Consider the following 16,985-nt stretch of genomic DNA (forward strand, 5'->3'; position numbering starts at 1 on the left):
CTGGGGAATTTCAGCTATGAGGAAAGATTGGATAGGCTAGGGTTGTTTTCATTGGAACAGAGGAGGCTGAGGGGAGACCTAATTGAGGTGTATAAAATTATGAGGGGTCTAGATAGAGTGGATAGGAAGGACCTATTTCCCTTAGCAGAAGAGTCAATAACCAGGGGGCAGAGATTTAAAGTAATTGGTCAGAGGTTTAGAGGGGATTTGAGGAGAAATGTTTTCACCCAGAGGGTGGTGGGGGTCTGGAACTCACTGCCTGAAAGGGTGGTAGAGGCAGAGTCCCTCATCACATTTAAAAAGTACTTGGATGTGCACTTGAAGTGCCGTAACCTACAAGGCAACAGACCAAGTGCTGGAAAGTGGGATTAGGGTGGCTAGCTCTTTGTCGGCCGTCACGGACAAGATGGGCCAAATGGCCTCCTTCTGTGCTGTAAATTTCTATGATTCTATAACATTTTTGGATGAATTTTCTGCTCATTCAGGTGAGGAAGAATAGTACTGGGCAATGTAATCATTTTTCTCTTTATTCTGTGTCAGTATCATCTGTTTGAAAACAACAGGGAAACAATTGAATAATTTGCAAAACCAATCCTATAACTAATTTCTTATGCAATTCCTTTAAGATCTTTCAATGTGACACGGTGTTATGCAAATGTCATTAGATTATATAAGAACAATCCACATACCTATTAGCTTTCAAATGAATCCAGAACTATTCGGACTTTCAATATACTGTAGTCCAGAATGGTAAGTCTTGAACACTAGAGATAGATTAACTTTAGAGATTTATTGAACATTAAAATATTATTACAAGTAAGTAATACATCTAAATACTCACAAGATACCCATCAGAGAATAAGAGCTGCTCCTATCCAAGGTGTTTCTTAGCCTTGAATAACAAAGAATGCACAGCTCCATCCCATATTTATATCTTTCACTAAAACACACCTACTTTGGTCACAGGATTTAATGTATCCCTACCACCATGTGCTATCCATTGTCTAAGCCTGACATAAACCACTTCTGTCTAGTTCTGCAGTATGTTACATGGCCTGATTGACACGAAACTGCTAGCTGCTGTATCATGCTCCAGTTTTTCGAACTTTATCTAGTCTCACTACTTTTTCATCATGTGCCCAGCATGAGAACAGTTCATGTACTCTTTATACCAACTACAGATTGATTTTAACCCATTCACTGACAATGTTAACATGGGGGCATAAATATACAACAGCCATTAAGCGGTCAAATAAAGAATTTAGGAGGAATTTCTTTACACGGTTGAGTTGTGAAAATTATTTTATCCAGATGGCCCTTCCTTTATTGAGAATCAGCCTTACTTGCCTCCAGTGTTTCTCTGGCCTCCAACAGCCAATTCTTCAATGGGGACATTGTCTCCCATTTTTCTGGCCCCGCCATGTCACGTACTCCGGGAATGCCACTAAAATATTTAAATGAGCTTACCACAAGGTCAGCTCAATTTTGCAGAAATGCACGGAAAGCCCAGAACCGGGACCTCATTGTCGACCCCATAGTGTCCAAACATTCAGCTTTCCTCTTAGCGCCACCACTGACATCAGTGGATCTAACAGTTAAAAAATGTCTCAATCCAGCCTCAGCAGCTTTCCTACAACCTTCGATGTAAGGCATCCACATAGAATCATAGAACCCAGAGGGAGGCCGTTTGGCCCATTGTGCCTGTGCCGGCTCTTTGAAAGAGCTCTCCAATTAGTCCCACTCCCTTGCTCTTTCCCCATAGCCCTGCAAGTTTTTCTTTTTCAAGTATGTATCCAATTCTCTTTTGAAAGTTACTATTGAATCTGCTTCCGCCACCCTTTCAGGCAGTGCATTCCAGACCATAACAACTTGCTGCGTAAAGACATTCTCATCTCCCCTCTGATTCACCATTCATTGCTCAAAGGGTTAATAAAAGCAGGAATAAAACATGATAATTATGACCATTGCTATAAATTATTAGTGAGGTTATTATTCAAATATTTTTCACAGAAAAAGATGAAAGAAAAATGACTACAAAAGAAAAGGAATACATGATTAAAAATACTAAAAGTTGTTACAAGTGTTAGACTCAATTATTAATAAAGTGAAGATTAAATAAAACAAAATTGATCTTTTAATTCTAGGTGACACTGGAAAAATCCAGTACTCAATCACAAGCTGAACTTGGAAAAACCCATCCGGTTATTACTGGCTCTTCTGAGGTCCATTTCATTTTAACGGGTTCTGAAATAAATACGGTATGGTATTTTTATGTCCGTGGATCTTTCAGATGATCGCAGAGGTAGTGCAATACTTTGTATTGTCTTTGACATGACAGTAGTTATTTCTGTATTCTGCCCTGTTAATAAGAAGCATTGTAAAGTTTGAAACCTTTGGTTTCAAAAACTCTTAGGACAAAGATACAGTTTCAAAACGATTCACTCAGATGGACAGAGGAGAAGAGATTGTTACTCTTAAAACTTTGACAAAACCAAATTAGCTTTGTGTAGCAGTGGAGGGTACTGTAGACTCGCACTGACAGTGTCTACATAATATTTTCTCAATAACAATCCTGGGCCCTAAATTCATTCTTGCAGTCATAAAGGCACTTTGGCTGTAGCTCCATTCTGTTATCGCCACACCAAACTCTACTGGACCTCACTTTCCTCTGCCGAAGCTGCCCAATACTCTAGGATCATTCTGGAGAGCAAAGATAACCCCAGGCTCCTTTGTCTCCTTAAACTCCTCTCCCTTCGTCCCTCCGCCCTCACCTCTAATAACAAGTGTGAGGAGTTCCTGGCTTTCTTTGTCACCAGAATCGAGACCATGGGAGTGATTTTCATCTGCCTAGTGCCCTGTTCGCACTGAAAAAATGTTTATCAAACAGAAAATTTAAAGAACTCCTGGCCCCCACAAATACCTTCTAGCTCACAGCTAGCCCCCGTGCCTTCCCCCCGGGATTCCCTCACCACTTTAAGTGGTAACTTCTAGCTGCGCTCCACTGAGGAGCCGCTGGATTTCCTGAAGCTCACCAATCATGTTCAAATGAGGCCCAACCATGAAAATGGAGTCGGTGGCACTCTCAGTATAAGTTGACTGGGAGTGCATATGGTTGCAGGGAAATCCTAGATATGCCAGGCCCCAGGCTTCCATCGGGGCCTGCTTGGGGTGGCACCTCAGTCTGCCCCAAACATGTCCCGTGATGTCAGAGGGCAGGCCAGGCAGATGGCATTCTCATGCTGGGATGAACCCAGCCTGTGTAGTGTTTGAAGTGGGGTCTTCAGGCCTGGACCCACCTAAAATGGTGGCAGAAATACTTTTTTGGCCCCCTTCTTTGCGGTGGGGGCACATTTCCAACCACCCCACCCCCCTCCCCCATCCCTAGCAGGTATCGAAGATATTACCACAGTGACATAGGTACCTGCCACTTTCATGCAAATAATGTGACCTCCCCTTGACCCCAGAGACTCCACCAGGCCATCGTGCCCGCTCCACTGTACTTCTGCCATCTGAGGATTTCTGGCCCACGTTTATATTACTTCAAGACAAATTATAATTGCACGATCACAAGACAGATACGAATGAAGAAGACCATCCAGCCTATGCTAGCTATCCATTCAGAGTGAATCAACAGTGCCTGCATCAAATGTGTTAAAATTAAAATAGGGTATTGATTTAAGACTATCAGCATAAATAAAATATGGGCAGATTGTGACATATCATGCTAGTAAAGTAATAGATTTAATATATGGAAAAATTTCAAACTAGCCAATGTTAATAGCATCCTCCCCATTAATTGTCTGAATTAGTATTTTCAGTTTGTTGATAGTTGTTGCTGTATTAAATCCAGACCATGCAGTGGTAATAATACCACTAAAATACCCTTGCAAGGTCCATGATGACTCACCTAGCGTGCTATTGAGCCATACAGACCAGGAACAGTCACATTCAAGCCCTTGTCTGTGCGGAATAATCTGATCACAGCCAGGATGCAGTAAGAGTGTTGCAATTGGGCTCAGTGCCCCTGGGCTACAGAGTGGATAAGTCAGCCATGGTTCCCTCTCCTGAATAGAAACTAGTGAGCCTAACTAGAAAGTGAGTGAAATGCATGAGTGCACATATGCCTGTCGGTCTAGACCTCAGCTGAGGATCAGGCTCAGCTGTGATCTCCTTCCAATCACTGACTTAACAAACACATGAAGAATGGCTATTGGGGTGTCTGGGCTCATGGAAAATCTCAGGAGAGATTGGGAGAAAATGGTTCATGATCCTTGAACGATTTATCATGTGAAAGATTCAAATGTTATTGGAAGCACATTAATGTTTTCATGCTCTATTAAAATCACTGCCTCTGATTTGTCACACTGCTTGCCCGACATCCAGTATTGGATGAGCAGAAATTTCCTTCAATTAAATCTTCTTAGGCAGTCCCTCAGAACCGAGGATGACTTAAATTAAATATTGGGAAGTCCAAAGCCATTGTCTTCGGCCCCCACCACAAACTCAATTTCCTAGCCACCAACTCCATCTCCCTCCCTGGCCATTGCCTGAGGCTGAACCAGACTGTTCGCAACCTTGGTGTCCTGTTTTACCTTGAGCTGAGCTTCCAACCCCATATCCTTTCCATCATCAAGACTGCCTCCGTAATATCGCCCAGTTGCGCCCTTGCCTCAGTCCATCGGTTCTCTTGGCCAGCCTCCCACCTTTCACCCTCCATAAACCTCAGCTCATCCAAAACTCTGCTGCACATAGTCTAACTCTCACCAAGTCCCGTTCACCCATTGCCCCTGTGTTCGCTGACCTACCTTGGCTCCCGGTCCAGCAACGCCTTGAGTTTAAAATGTTCATCCTTGTGTTCAAATCCCTCCATGGCCTCCCCTCTCTCTATTTCTGTAACCTCCTCCAGCCTTACAACCCTCCGAGATCTCTGAACTCCTCCTATTCTGGTCTATTGCACATCCCCTATTTCCTTGGTTCCACCATTGGGGGCCGTGCCTTCAGCCGTAAGCTCTGGAATTCCCTCCCTAAACCATTCTGCCTCTCTACCTCTCTTTCCTCCTTTATGTCGCTCCTTAAAACCTACCTCTGACCTGTCCTAATATCACTTTATGTGGCTCAGTGTCACATTTTGCTGGATAACGCTCCTGCGAAGCACCTTGAGACGTCTTTCTACGTTAAAGGTACTATATAAATGCAAGTTGTTGTTGTAAAATGTATCACATTGTTTTGTTTTACATGAAAGCTCAGAGATGATTCTCAAAAGAAGATTCCGATGGATGAGGATCCAAAGGGAATGGTATTAGAAAGATCAGGAATTGGAGTGGAACAGTGTTTGACAGAGATTGCTCTTACTGAACCATGGAATACAGGGGCCAGCACATCATCCAGTAAAAGTAAGCCATGTGATTTAAAGTAGGAACAGATTTTCTTCTAGGACTCTTCCAGTTTTTCATAAACAATACTGTAATATGAAAAACCAACAGCTGAGCCACAATCTTACAAGTGTCCACAGGGATGTGAATGAAACACTTTAAAAAATATATTTAACATACTTTTATTTCATTTGAATTTTACTGTTTTGTAGAATTTGAGGTTTTAATAATTGCAAGTATTTATTTGTTAAAAGTGCTCAACTGTTTCGGGGCAATGCTGTACATTGGCATTACGTCAGCTAGTGCTAGCATCTGGTAGAAAGTGGGTTCATACCCACAGTGCTACAAGTGAGAAGTTCCTTAGCTCGGCAATGCCTCTCCATGCACAGGAAAAATGAGGTGCAAGGGAGGAAGAAAGGAAAAAAAATCAGATGGCAAGTAATCCTGAGAAAATCTCTTGAACCTCATAGCAGATGGTAATGAAGTGCCAGAGATCTGGGAGCAGGTCGTCTGCCTATGCTCTTGGATGGCACTTGGGAATCAAAATGGAGGAGTAAAGCATTTTTAAATTGGATGAGAGGATAAAGAAATACCTCAAATCAGTAGCTCCGATTTTGCAAGGCTCCGCTGGTGATCTACCACCATTTGTGGCAAAGAAAATCTGCAGGCTAAGGAAGGCTCCATGGTGGCCAGCTCAAGTCTCATTTTAATATAATTATGGCAGTCGCGTCCCACGCTGAATTTCACCCTTTCCTGTGAACTCCGCCCCCGGTACTCACCTCACCCATATAATTCACTGGCCAGGGCTGCTGAAGTTGGATTCTTAAAGCTAGATTTGTTTTGGAGTAGTTGATACTAAACTTAGAAGAAGCATTGATGTCAACTGGCTTTGCTCCCTGTGTTAGTTCTGTTGCTGTGGAGGGCACCATTTTTGCATATTGAGATTTTATTTTAACACAGGACTTTACCTCACTATTGTTGCTTGCTGCCGCAATTGCAGTTGCAGTAAACAAAGCTGAGGCTGGAAGTTTCTTTGGGGGCTCCTAGAATTTTGCACAATTTAAATAAGGAAGACAACTTTATGAGGGGGGCATCAAATGCAACTACACCTGAGGCATCAATTGTGGCAACCATCAGAACCCCAGAATCCTCTTTTATAGCTAGGAACATAGGAATTGCTGGATGAAAAAGGACCACGGTGCATCTAGTTCACCTTCTACCATCCTTGTAGTTGCATGATACAACAATAATGGAGTTGTTGACTAATCATAACAATCAATCTCCATCAATTAGTGTACAGCAGACCCAGACATGACGCGAGGAAAACCCCAGTGGTGGAAAGCTTTGGGAACCACAGGTCCAAAGTCACCTGTTCCTCCCAAGCATGCTATACTTACCACATGTCAGGTCTCAAACTATTCATATACTGTGTTATAAATCGCAACTTCTACAAGAAGTAACTCAGGAAGTACTACTGAACAGCCAGCTGAGGGCGCCGTCCGAGAAGTATAAATACTCGGGCGTGGGCCCACCTTGGCCAGAGACAATCTGGAAACAGGAAGCTAGTGACTACTAACTAGACCTCCATGTTTTGTTACAAGTCGATTAAGGCCTTGCTTTATGTACAACCAAGTGCGTAGTGAGTCTTTATTACGTCATACTGTATACCAAAATGTTATTTTCTAATGAAATCTATCTTATTTGCATCTGAATGAAACTGCTTCAACCGTCTCCCTCGGGAGTCTGTTCCATAGATTGACCTTTTATCCAAACAAAAATAACCAATTTCACTCAAAATATTCAGCCGCTTGGTTCTCAATTACTGGTTGCAGTATCACTGCAGTTGCAGTGTTAATGCTTTCCAAATGTGCAGTACTGCACTACTAGTTCCTCAAATCATTAATCTAGTAAGCAGTTTTACTAACAACTTTAGAGAACTTCTATTACAATATGGTCCATTCTGCAGAGTTGACAATTTATGAAGAAAACAATTTCCTTCACTATTTCTGTTATACACAATTGGTATTAAACCTGCATATCTTCCAGACTTCAGGCTATAAGCATTACTTTAACCTTTTCCAATAAGTACACAAAACAGGATTTGATTACAGTCATTTTATTTAAAAGATAGCAGAGTACTGGACACACAAATGATTGTATGACGTACTCAAACTCCTCAGACTTCCCAGGGCCTGTTGTTTACAGAGTTTGGGGAAGTGGAAAGGGAACATTCTAGCTTTAATATAAGCAGACTAAGGCCTAAAAATTCGGTAAGCTCGCCTGGACGCCGGAAGTCCCGCCCCAGAAGGAGCCGGGAACGCCAGCGGGATATTCAGTTTGAGCGCCCCAAACGGAAGCGGGGCGCTGAAACTGAATATCGCAGCGCAACACGTGCCGCAGCGCCACACACTGCGGCACGGCGCGCTGCGGTACTGCAGGCCTTCCCTTCTTAAAGGGGAGGGGCCTGCACCAGCGCGATCTCTGATCGCGAGTGCCGGCAAAAGAGCCCGGCACCGAGGAGAGGTGCCGGGCTCTCGGGACACAGCCGGCACTGCCCGGGGGGGGGGGGGATCAGGAGGCCGGGGAGGGCGGCGCGAGGAGGTGCTGGCAGGAGGCAACCGAAAAAAATGGCCGCCCCGCACCTCCCCTTTAATTTGCGCCACTACCGCCACAGGTAAGCCCCCCTGAACCGGTCGCGATTTGCGACCGGCGCTACGGGGGGTGGGGGGGCACGACCCAATATCACGTTCGGGGCGGTAGCGGGGTGCTGCGCACACCGATGACGTCATCGGTGGCGGCGCAGCGCTACAGGCTAACGCCACCATTAGCGCCCCGCTAAATTTCGCGGGAGGCGTGGCCAGTGGCGCTAAAGCCACTGAGTGCCCTCTTTAGGCGCTAACTGGTGGCGCAGCCCACCAAATTTCTAGGCCTAAGTGTGACTGCAGTCTGATTGTTGAAAATCTATGTCTTCAACCCCAATGTTCCTCCTTGCCGATAAGCAGCACTATAACAATTACATAATTAATTTTTTGTCATTTCTTGAATTTCTTCTGCAATTTCTGGCCCTAAAATCTTCTTGCAGTCTTGAGCTCTGGGTTCCAACTTTTTCTCCCATTGGACTTTTGCTCTAGATCTTAACCTTTCTTCTTTGTGGTTTCCAACTCCAGCTCCAAAATTTGATTCTCTGCAGCCTCCAGCTTCAAGTCCTGAACTTCCCCCGCCCAACTCCACTCACCCCTCCCCTTTCCAACTCCACCCCTCCCCCTGCCCCCACCCCTTCCAACTCCACCCTTCCCCCGCCCCCACCCCTTCCAACTCCACCCCTCCCCCTGCCCCCACCCCTCCCAACTCCATCCCTGCCCCCACCCCTCCCAACCCCACCCCTCCCAGCTCCACCCCTTCCCCCGCCCCCACCCCTCCCAACTCCACCCCTCCCCCTGCCCCAACCCCACCCCTCCCCCTGCCCCCACCCCTCCCAACTCCACCCCTCCCCCTGCCCCCACCCCTCCCAATTCCACCCTTCCCCTGCCTCCACCCCTCCCAACTCCACCCTGCCCCTGCCCCCACCCCTCCCAACTCCACCCCTCCCCCTGCCCCAACCCCACCCCTCCCCCTGCCCCCACCCCTCCCAACCCCACCCCTCCCAACTCCACCCCTCCCCCTGCCCCCACCCCTCCCAATTCCACCCTTCCCCTGCCCCCACCCCTCCCAACTCCACCCTGCCCCCTGCCCCTCCCAACTCCACCCCTCCCCCTGCCCCTCCCAACCCCACCCTCCCAACCCCACCCCTCCCAACTCCACCCCCTCCCCACCCCACCCCACCCCTCCCAACTCCACCCCTCCCCCTGCCCCCACCCCTCCCAACTCCACCCCCACACCCATCCCCCACCCCTCCCAACTCCACCCCTGCCCCCAACCCCCCCTCCTCCAACCCCCCCCTCCTCCAACCCCCCCCTCCTCCCAACTCCACCCCCCCTCCTCCCAACTCCACCCCCCCTCCTCCCAACTCCACCCCCCCTCCTCCCAACTCCATCCCCCCTCCTCCCAACTCCACCCCCCCTCCTCCCAACTCCACCCCCCCTCCTCCCAACTCCACCCCCCCTCCTCCCAACTCCACCACCCACTTCCTCAAGGTCCTGAGCTCTTCCCATGCCTGGTCTATTCCCTTGTTTGGATGATATTGTGTAAGTACAGGAGATTGTGAATTAGCAAATGAAGATTCCAGAATACCTGAAAAATATCATCATATAATTGGTGTGGTAAACTAACAGTGTAACTGCTAATTAAATAATAATAGTACCACTGTTGATTGTGCTTATGACCCATACAAGTTAGGTGGACACTGGTGAGCTCAATTTTATATAACTTGAAATATAAATTGTTGGAACAATCTAACTTTTTACACAGATAAACTGAGAAATTGAATTTGATCCTTTACCATTTATACTCATCTTTGCTTGAACCAGATTGTATTATCAAATCACTTTGTTTGAAACAAGCAAATTGAATTCGATCTGTGTCATTTAAATGCATTTGGTTCAAGGATAGTTTTAAAGCACCATTGGGAAATGAACTCCATTTTATTCAACTTCCAAGTAAATTCAATTTTTAGCTCAAACAGTGTCCTGTGATGTCAAACAAACACTAATTTACAGCTATAGTATAAATAGGGCCATGCCATCCCCTAGCCTCCCTGACCCACCCCGCCCCAGGACTTGCCTGAGGGCTGCCGCCAGCAAGGCAAACGATCTGAAATAGTTTTTCCATGTCGGGCAAACTGCCTGTGGAGGCATGACCAGTGCTGGCAGCTCCCCACAATTATTCAGATGAGGTCCGAGGACCAATTTCCATCGATCCTAGGGTTTCTTGCTTCGGGTACGTATTGTTTTCATAGTGCTGAGTCTGGGCAGGGAAATGGGCCCAGACTAATTTCTATCATAAAATCTCCCAGATCTCACACAGCAGGCCCCAGCCTGCCTGACTCTCACCAGGAGTTAAAATCTTGTCTATGGGCCTAGAAATTCGATGGTGCCATGCCTGCTCTTCAGTCACGAAACAGATACCTAAGATTTTTGGCCTTTTTTCTGACTCTGAAAATTTAATTCTCACTGCTGTGAAGACTTTGCTGGTGCTGCACTGTTTTTGACTGCCTTCACAACAGTTGTACCACAGTCATGGGTGGACTGCCTTTGGGGCAGTGGAATTTCTAGGCCAGTCTGAATGCTGTGAAGTATATCTATGAAATACTGAAATGAAGATAATTTTTTTTAACGTTTTCATTTCGTGGTGGGAGAGGTTATGAAGTAATTTTGCAACACTGAGTATTATTAAAAACATAGGCCTCACCACTGTCCTGATCTTTAAAAAACTCAGTCTTTTGTGTTTTGTCAGCAGAGCCCTTTAAACATGCTTAGTTTGGGATTCCTGTTTTCAATGCTTACATTTTTCCTCATTTTGGTGGTTATTTTTAACCATTTTCAGTTGCAGCAAATTCAATGCTTAATCAGCGCTTTCATTTTGTTTTTTTAACAAAAGCAAAAGTCATCATAATATTGGGTAAAAGCCAAAAAACTTAAATATCAGCCTCATATTTGGGAAAGCAGACATTAAATAAGGAGGCTCATGGGGCCCGATTTAAAATCCTGCCAGGCTGTCAAACTGGCCGGCTGTCAGGTGGGAGTCTGCATTCTTTTATTTAAATAAGGCACTGCAATTAAGATCGGCAAGGCCTCCACGTCCCCCGCCTTGTTGGCTTTCCTCCGCACCCTCCCACCTCCCTGTTAACATCGGGGCCATGTAGTCTGAGAGAGTCGGTGGGTATGGTGGTGCAGAGCTGGGATTTGTGTTGCAGTTGAGCTTGTAAATTTTATTCTGCTGATTCAGTTTTTATTCTGCCGATCTTTCATACCACAATTAAAATTTAATGTTAAGAATACATCCGTAATATCGCATGCATTAATGAACAAAGACCGATTTCACAAACTTTCAGTATAAGGGATAGTTTTATTGGGTTTTATTATCAGATTGTCCCCAAAACTGGAAATCATAAACATGCTGTAAGCAGCGGACAAATTATTCTGCGAACAATATTTAATCTCAAGTACTTTTTTTTTTATTTATCACAGATAATGGCTTCACTTTAGACTGTGCCAAAACAGAGAAGAAGAAAACGAAAGCTAGAAGAGAAACTTGACACTGCCTTTTTATTCATGCAGATGGTTCAGTTTTTTAACTCTGAAATCGTCACCAGTTACTGCTAAATTAGCTACAAGCGTTCCGCTGCAGGAAGCATTGCACTAAGTCCATAAAATGAACAAAGGGACAAAACAGTAGGAAACTCTGGTCTAGTCATGGAAACCACAGAGCAAAATAAAAGGAGTTGTTGAAGCCAAATGCTTATTGTTACTGAGAGGTGAAATTCAGCCACAGATGGGATGTATTTCCTACGTACTTTGTAGATTTTTCTATTCTAGCACAAAATGGAATGCAAATTAGCTTTGCCAGTTCCAAGCAGCCTCGATATATGGCAGTATAGAAACAGGCTAGACATCATTGTTTTTTAAAATTTTGCATATTTAATTGCAATCCATTTAAAACTGTCCATGTTCTCTTGGTTTACACAGGAACAGATGCGTTGTGTCTTATTGCGAAACTGTACTTTAAAACTAACCATGGCTGCCTGTCTGTGTCTTAAATCATACTACCGGTTCCTTGTAGGTAGGATCATACAGATCAAGAGGTGGTTTCTCTCGACAGTGTTGAGGTGTACATATGGGATCACTTCCACACTAAGAACAAAGCCTGCCGTTTGTCCACTGTCAGCTCATAGCAATATTATAGCACTTCAGGTATTACTCAGTAACCTTGCTTGTCCAGATTTAATATTTAAATTATATAATTTTGCATCTTTTGGTATGAAAATGCACTAAATTTCTTTTGCAAAATGTGCAGGGGAGCATGCCATAGAACCCCAGCCTACCCAACATGTGCAGGGGAGCATGCCATAGAACCCCAGCCTACCCAACATGTGCAGGGGAGCATGCCATAGAACCCCAGCCTACCCAACATGTGCAGGGGAGCATGCCATAGAACCCCAGCCTACCCAACATGTTTTGTACCTTTTCGTCAGCGGTGCCGATACTTTCAGACTTTGTTTTTTGACAAATCCTTACTTTCATCTTTAAAAGTGTTCTGTATCAGTCAGACTGATTTATTTGTAAACCCTATTATCAAACAAAAAGGGAAATAATCCCCAGAATTAAAATAGATATTAAAATTATCTGATCAGTTGATAAAATGATTCAATTATACACTACTGATGGGAGTACCTCTTATTCTAATCAAAAGAGAATCCTTGGATTGGTGTTACAGTTATTGACCTAAATAGCATTAAAGATACATATTTTCAAGAAATGTGGTCATTTTGCTATAAACCCAACCAGGGTAGCTGCACACATGTAGCAGTGCAAGAATTAGCTGAATTGTTCATTGGGGCCTTTTGAAAAGATCCACTTTTTTTGCATAATTTTGTTACTCTGGAATTTCAAGATGCAACATGATCATTTTTACAAACTTTAAGAATTAGTCATAGGCACTCAGTCTTACAATATAATAACCTGTTCATTGCCTTCTGAAAGTTAAAGTCTATTTACATGAACTTATTACATTAATAGACTTGAATTTTTTTGAGTTTCATCCAATGTGCTTACACTTAATGAACCATTGAGCAGTAATGTGACAAATAGTGTAATCTCCTGTGAGATGTGACAGCCTAAAAAATAATGATAATTGTTTAAACTAAAGGGATTTACAGTTTATTTGTTGTGACGGAATCTGACAACATCAAAACCTGAGTCGATGCTGCCAAAATGTGGAAAACGTCAACAAGTAATCCAACACAATTGACTACGGAGGCAAGAGCACACACATCAAATTATCTTACAGAAAGTAAATCAGCATGTATGACTTCCCTAGGTATACACCTTGTGTATTATTTGCTAGAGTATTCAATATTAGACATAATCCTGTATAAGATAGAGCAGAATTTCCTATTTTATTTGGATGAAAAATCAGTTAAAGGGCAATTTGAAATCAAACCAACATAGTGTTTTATGTAAATAGCCTACGAGTTAACATACAACCGATACCTCCTAAACCAGTATCCTTAAATATAGCATTTACTATTTAAAAAGAACTAAACTATCCAGATTTATAAAGGTGTTTGCTACAGTTGCTCACCCATTACATTTTTTTAACTATCAGTGATAAACCCATGCAAGGTTCTGAATGTTCTAACTGCATAAAAATAATGTTTTTCCCAGCTGTACAAAAATACAACTTTTTAACTGGTCATGTGGTGGCCACATTAGCCTTAATGTTGACTTAACAGTTTTATAGGAGAAGATTTAACAATTTTCACTAGCGTGTTCTTGTGAGACAGTATTTCTTTCCTTTTTATAACTCGGAGTGCTTTATTTCCTACCCCTCCCCCAACAGCCACCGTTTATATAGGATTATGATGTACTTCTGTGATACATTTCTTTCAAAATATCATCTGACTTCAGTATGCTGTGAAGTTAAGTTTTATGTCTGTTTTGTGTTTAGCTGACTTTTTTTAATAAACATCTTGGGCTGCAATGATAATTTGCTACATCAATTAATATTAAATTAAATTTGAAATGCTATTGTAGCAAATAACAGTTTAGTTAGTGTTGTCAGGTGTTTTACTCAAACCTATATATAACTGTAAAATCCAGTGTATGCGTCATTTCTCTATTTTAGTTACAGTACTAGTTTAGTAACGGAACTGTTGCAAGAGGAACCAATATATAAGTCATTCCCTTATAGCTTGGGAAACTTGAAAATGTGCAGGAAGTTGCAATACACCAGATTTTATGGTAGGTTTACGCTGGGAAAAAAGGTTTAACAAGGGAATTACATTTTTACAATAAATTACTTTTGATTTTCAGATTTGAATTCTGGGTTTCTGAAGCTTACTGATTTCCTACTTGTAAAATGCTGAGCAGTCATTTGGTTAAAGTTAGTCTAGAAATAAGTTGCTGATCTTTTGATAATATGGACAATTTTTTCAGTATAGGTCTGCATTATTGTATAGTATGTTTGCACTTTATTGTAGAGTTTGTGCGATATTTTTAGTTTGTGTTATATAATGAATGTTCTATGTTTCAACAATCAATGTAACAAAACAATTTGTTAAAAAACAAGTATTTATTGTGAGATAAATACGCTACGCAATGGGGAATAGCGGAACACGCAGTTTATCCTTTCCATAGTATAGACCTGCATTTCATGAAGGTCTTAAAAAGGATAATAAAATAATACCTTCATGATAGTAAGCCACATGTGTGGTGTAATCATTGTGTTATGTTAATTTATGTAGAATAATTGTTTTAACATACCTTTTACAATACTTTTGGATGTTATTCTCAAACTTTACATATGTAGCTGTGAAAGTGGAATTTGTACAGTGGAATTGTGATTTGCGATACAGTGAATACCATGAAGGTAATCTCAGCATATGCTGGTAAATGTTTGATAATTTTTTAATGTGTAAAGAGAGTGATACTTTACTTGACAGCTGATATTGAAAGTCTCATCTATTTCGGTATTCATTTTGTTAGACCTACATAAACTGCTTTTCAGAACTACATTTGAAAATATTTTCACTAGACATCAATTGGTCTACCCAGGCTATGTTTAACAACCATCTGAGCTATGCAGTGTGCCTTTAAAATATATTCCTCAGACCAGTGATGACCCCAGGTTCAATCCTTGATCTGTACTAAGTTAACTGATCTCAGCCAGGATGATGGTAGGGTCACTACAATTAGCCTTGTCAACCAGGGTTCCCACTGTTGATCGTTGCTGGAAAATATTTCTTGTGGAAGTCTGCTGATGAAAGGATCAGGCTCAACTGTGATGCCCCCCGTAGTCAAGTGGCCTACCCACACTCATTGTCTAAGCTGACATTTGAAAAATGGCCACTTAGGCAAAATGCGGAGGGCTGCTGGTGCCCTTGGAACCGTATTTTTGAGTGAGTCTGTGCCTTCAGGAGAAGAAGAAAGAAAATTAACAGACAAGAAATTACTCTTGCACGCTTTCATAGGTGAACTATCCAAAAATTTGTCAACTGTCTTAACAGTGCTCCTCATATTCTTTTATCACTACCACAAATACCATCAGAAGGTACAGATGTAGGAAATAATGTGCTGTAGGTCAACAAAAGCCATACTGTCTTTTAAAAATACCGTTGCCTTCTCAAACAGTGTGCATTTTCTTTGCAACGTCAGTTTAAATATTTTGAAGCCAAAAGGTAAACTTGGAAGATCTATTTTTAGCTTTGTTTTAACTGATGGGAAATATGTCAAAACATGTCAGATCATGCAGTGTTGGTTTGACTCTCAGAATCTATTAATTGTAACTCTGAGGACCTGTCCTTTGAATATGTATATAATTGTGGGCTATCAAGCCATTCAATATAGTACCTGAGGCTATCAGTCTGTGCATCTTCCATTTTAAATAAATGGCAAATCATGTTATCAAAAAGAAAGTGAAGTGTTTTGTTCTTTGTTAGGCTGACAACTAACTGGACCTACAATTCAGTCTGTAGCATGAACAGTTTTTTCAAGCTGACACCTAAAAAGAAAGATCTGGGCAGGCTATGAGTCTCCCACCACATGTAATTATATGGACAAGGAGTTTGTATCCTGCTGGGTCTCCAGTAAAAAAGATATTTGCTATATCTTTTAATTCTGTCAAGAGCAGTCTGCTGCAGCTGTCCGAAAGTGTGCAGCTGTGACATCACGTAAGTCCTACGGTGAGGGCCTTACGGAAATGCGTAGTACCATGCAACAAGTAGCAGTCCCAAAGCATGAGGGAACAAATGAGAACAGCTTTCTCTCACGGGTCTGTCAGAGCTTGCTGGTAGAATTCAAATGAGGTCTACAGCTATATGGTGTACAGAACAACAGTAGTTATACTTCAAAGTACTTCATTGTCTATGCGGCACTTTGACTTTCTAAAAGACATTAATGGGGAAGAAATTCAGTATCGCCCCGTTTGGGGCGCGATTATCGGCTGGGCGTGAAGTTTAGCGCCTGGCACTAATTATCGCCTCCGACTGCAAACTTGGCTTTTATCGCCTCTGGAGGTGATTGGAGCGCTAAATCAGGCACTGCACACCTGTCTCAAGGCGCAAAGGCTGAGGAGCGAGGCGCTAACTCAGAGCACTGGCGAAGCTCATGTAATGTCAGTCAGCAATGGAACACAGACACAATGGCGCCGGCCAGTTCTTAAAGGGGAGGGTCGATCTTGCTCTCCGTCCACACCCTGCTCATTGCAGCCTTGAATCTAGGCCTGGAGAGACCTGTACATCAAATCTGTTGGAAAGAACAATGGAGAGCCCCAGGGAAAGAGCTCAGAGTGCAGCCCCCGTATTCTCTTCTAAATCGATGCAAGGAAGATCAAATAAAAAAGAACCTGCAAAGTGCTGCTCAGTACCCAAACTCCTCAACACAGCTTTGAATATCTCCTGCAGTCTCTCTCAGTCAGAATGTGTGGTGAAAAAATTTTGCCAAAAAGAAAGGCAGGAAG

General features: G+C 42.9%; 1 protein-coding gene across 3 annotated transcripts in view; it reads left to right on the forward strand.

Moving 5' to 3' along the window:
* Nucleotides 1-15,942, forward strand: part of LOC147112523 (uncharacterized) — a 100,713-nt gene extending 84,771 nt beyond the window's left edge. For all 3 annotated transcript variants that reach the window (XM_085996851.1, XM_085996852.1, XM_085996850.1), the window contains 3 exons: nucleotides 2,145-2,258; nucleotides 5,243-5,393; nucleotides 11,498-15,942. In XM_085996851.1, coding sequence (XP_085852977.1) covers nucleotides 2,145-2,258; nucleotides 5,243-5,393; nucleotides 11,498-11,565 — 333 coding nt within the window. In that variant the 3' untranslated portion in view covers nucleotides 11,566-15,942. The remainder of the gene's footprint in view (nucleotides 1-2,144; nucleotides 2,259-5,242; nucleotides 5,394-11,497) is intronic.
* The last annotated feature ends 1,043 nt before the right edge of the window (nucleotides 15,943-16,985 follow it).

Source organism: Somniosus microcephalus, chromosome 9 (assembly GCF_052327205.1).
Source record: "Somniosus microcephalus isolate GS21.2 chromosome 9, FLI_Smic_1.0, whole genome shotgun sequence".
NCBI classification, from domain to species: Eukaryota; Metazoa; Chordata; class Chondrichthyes; order Squaliformes; family Somniosidae; genus Somniosus; species Somniosus microcephalus.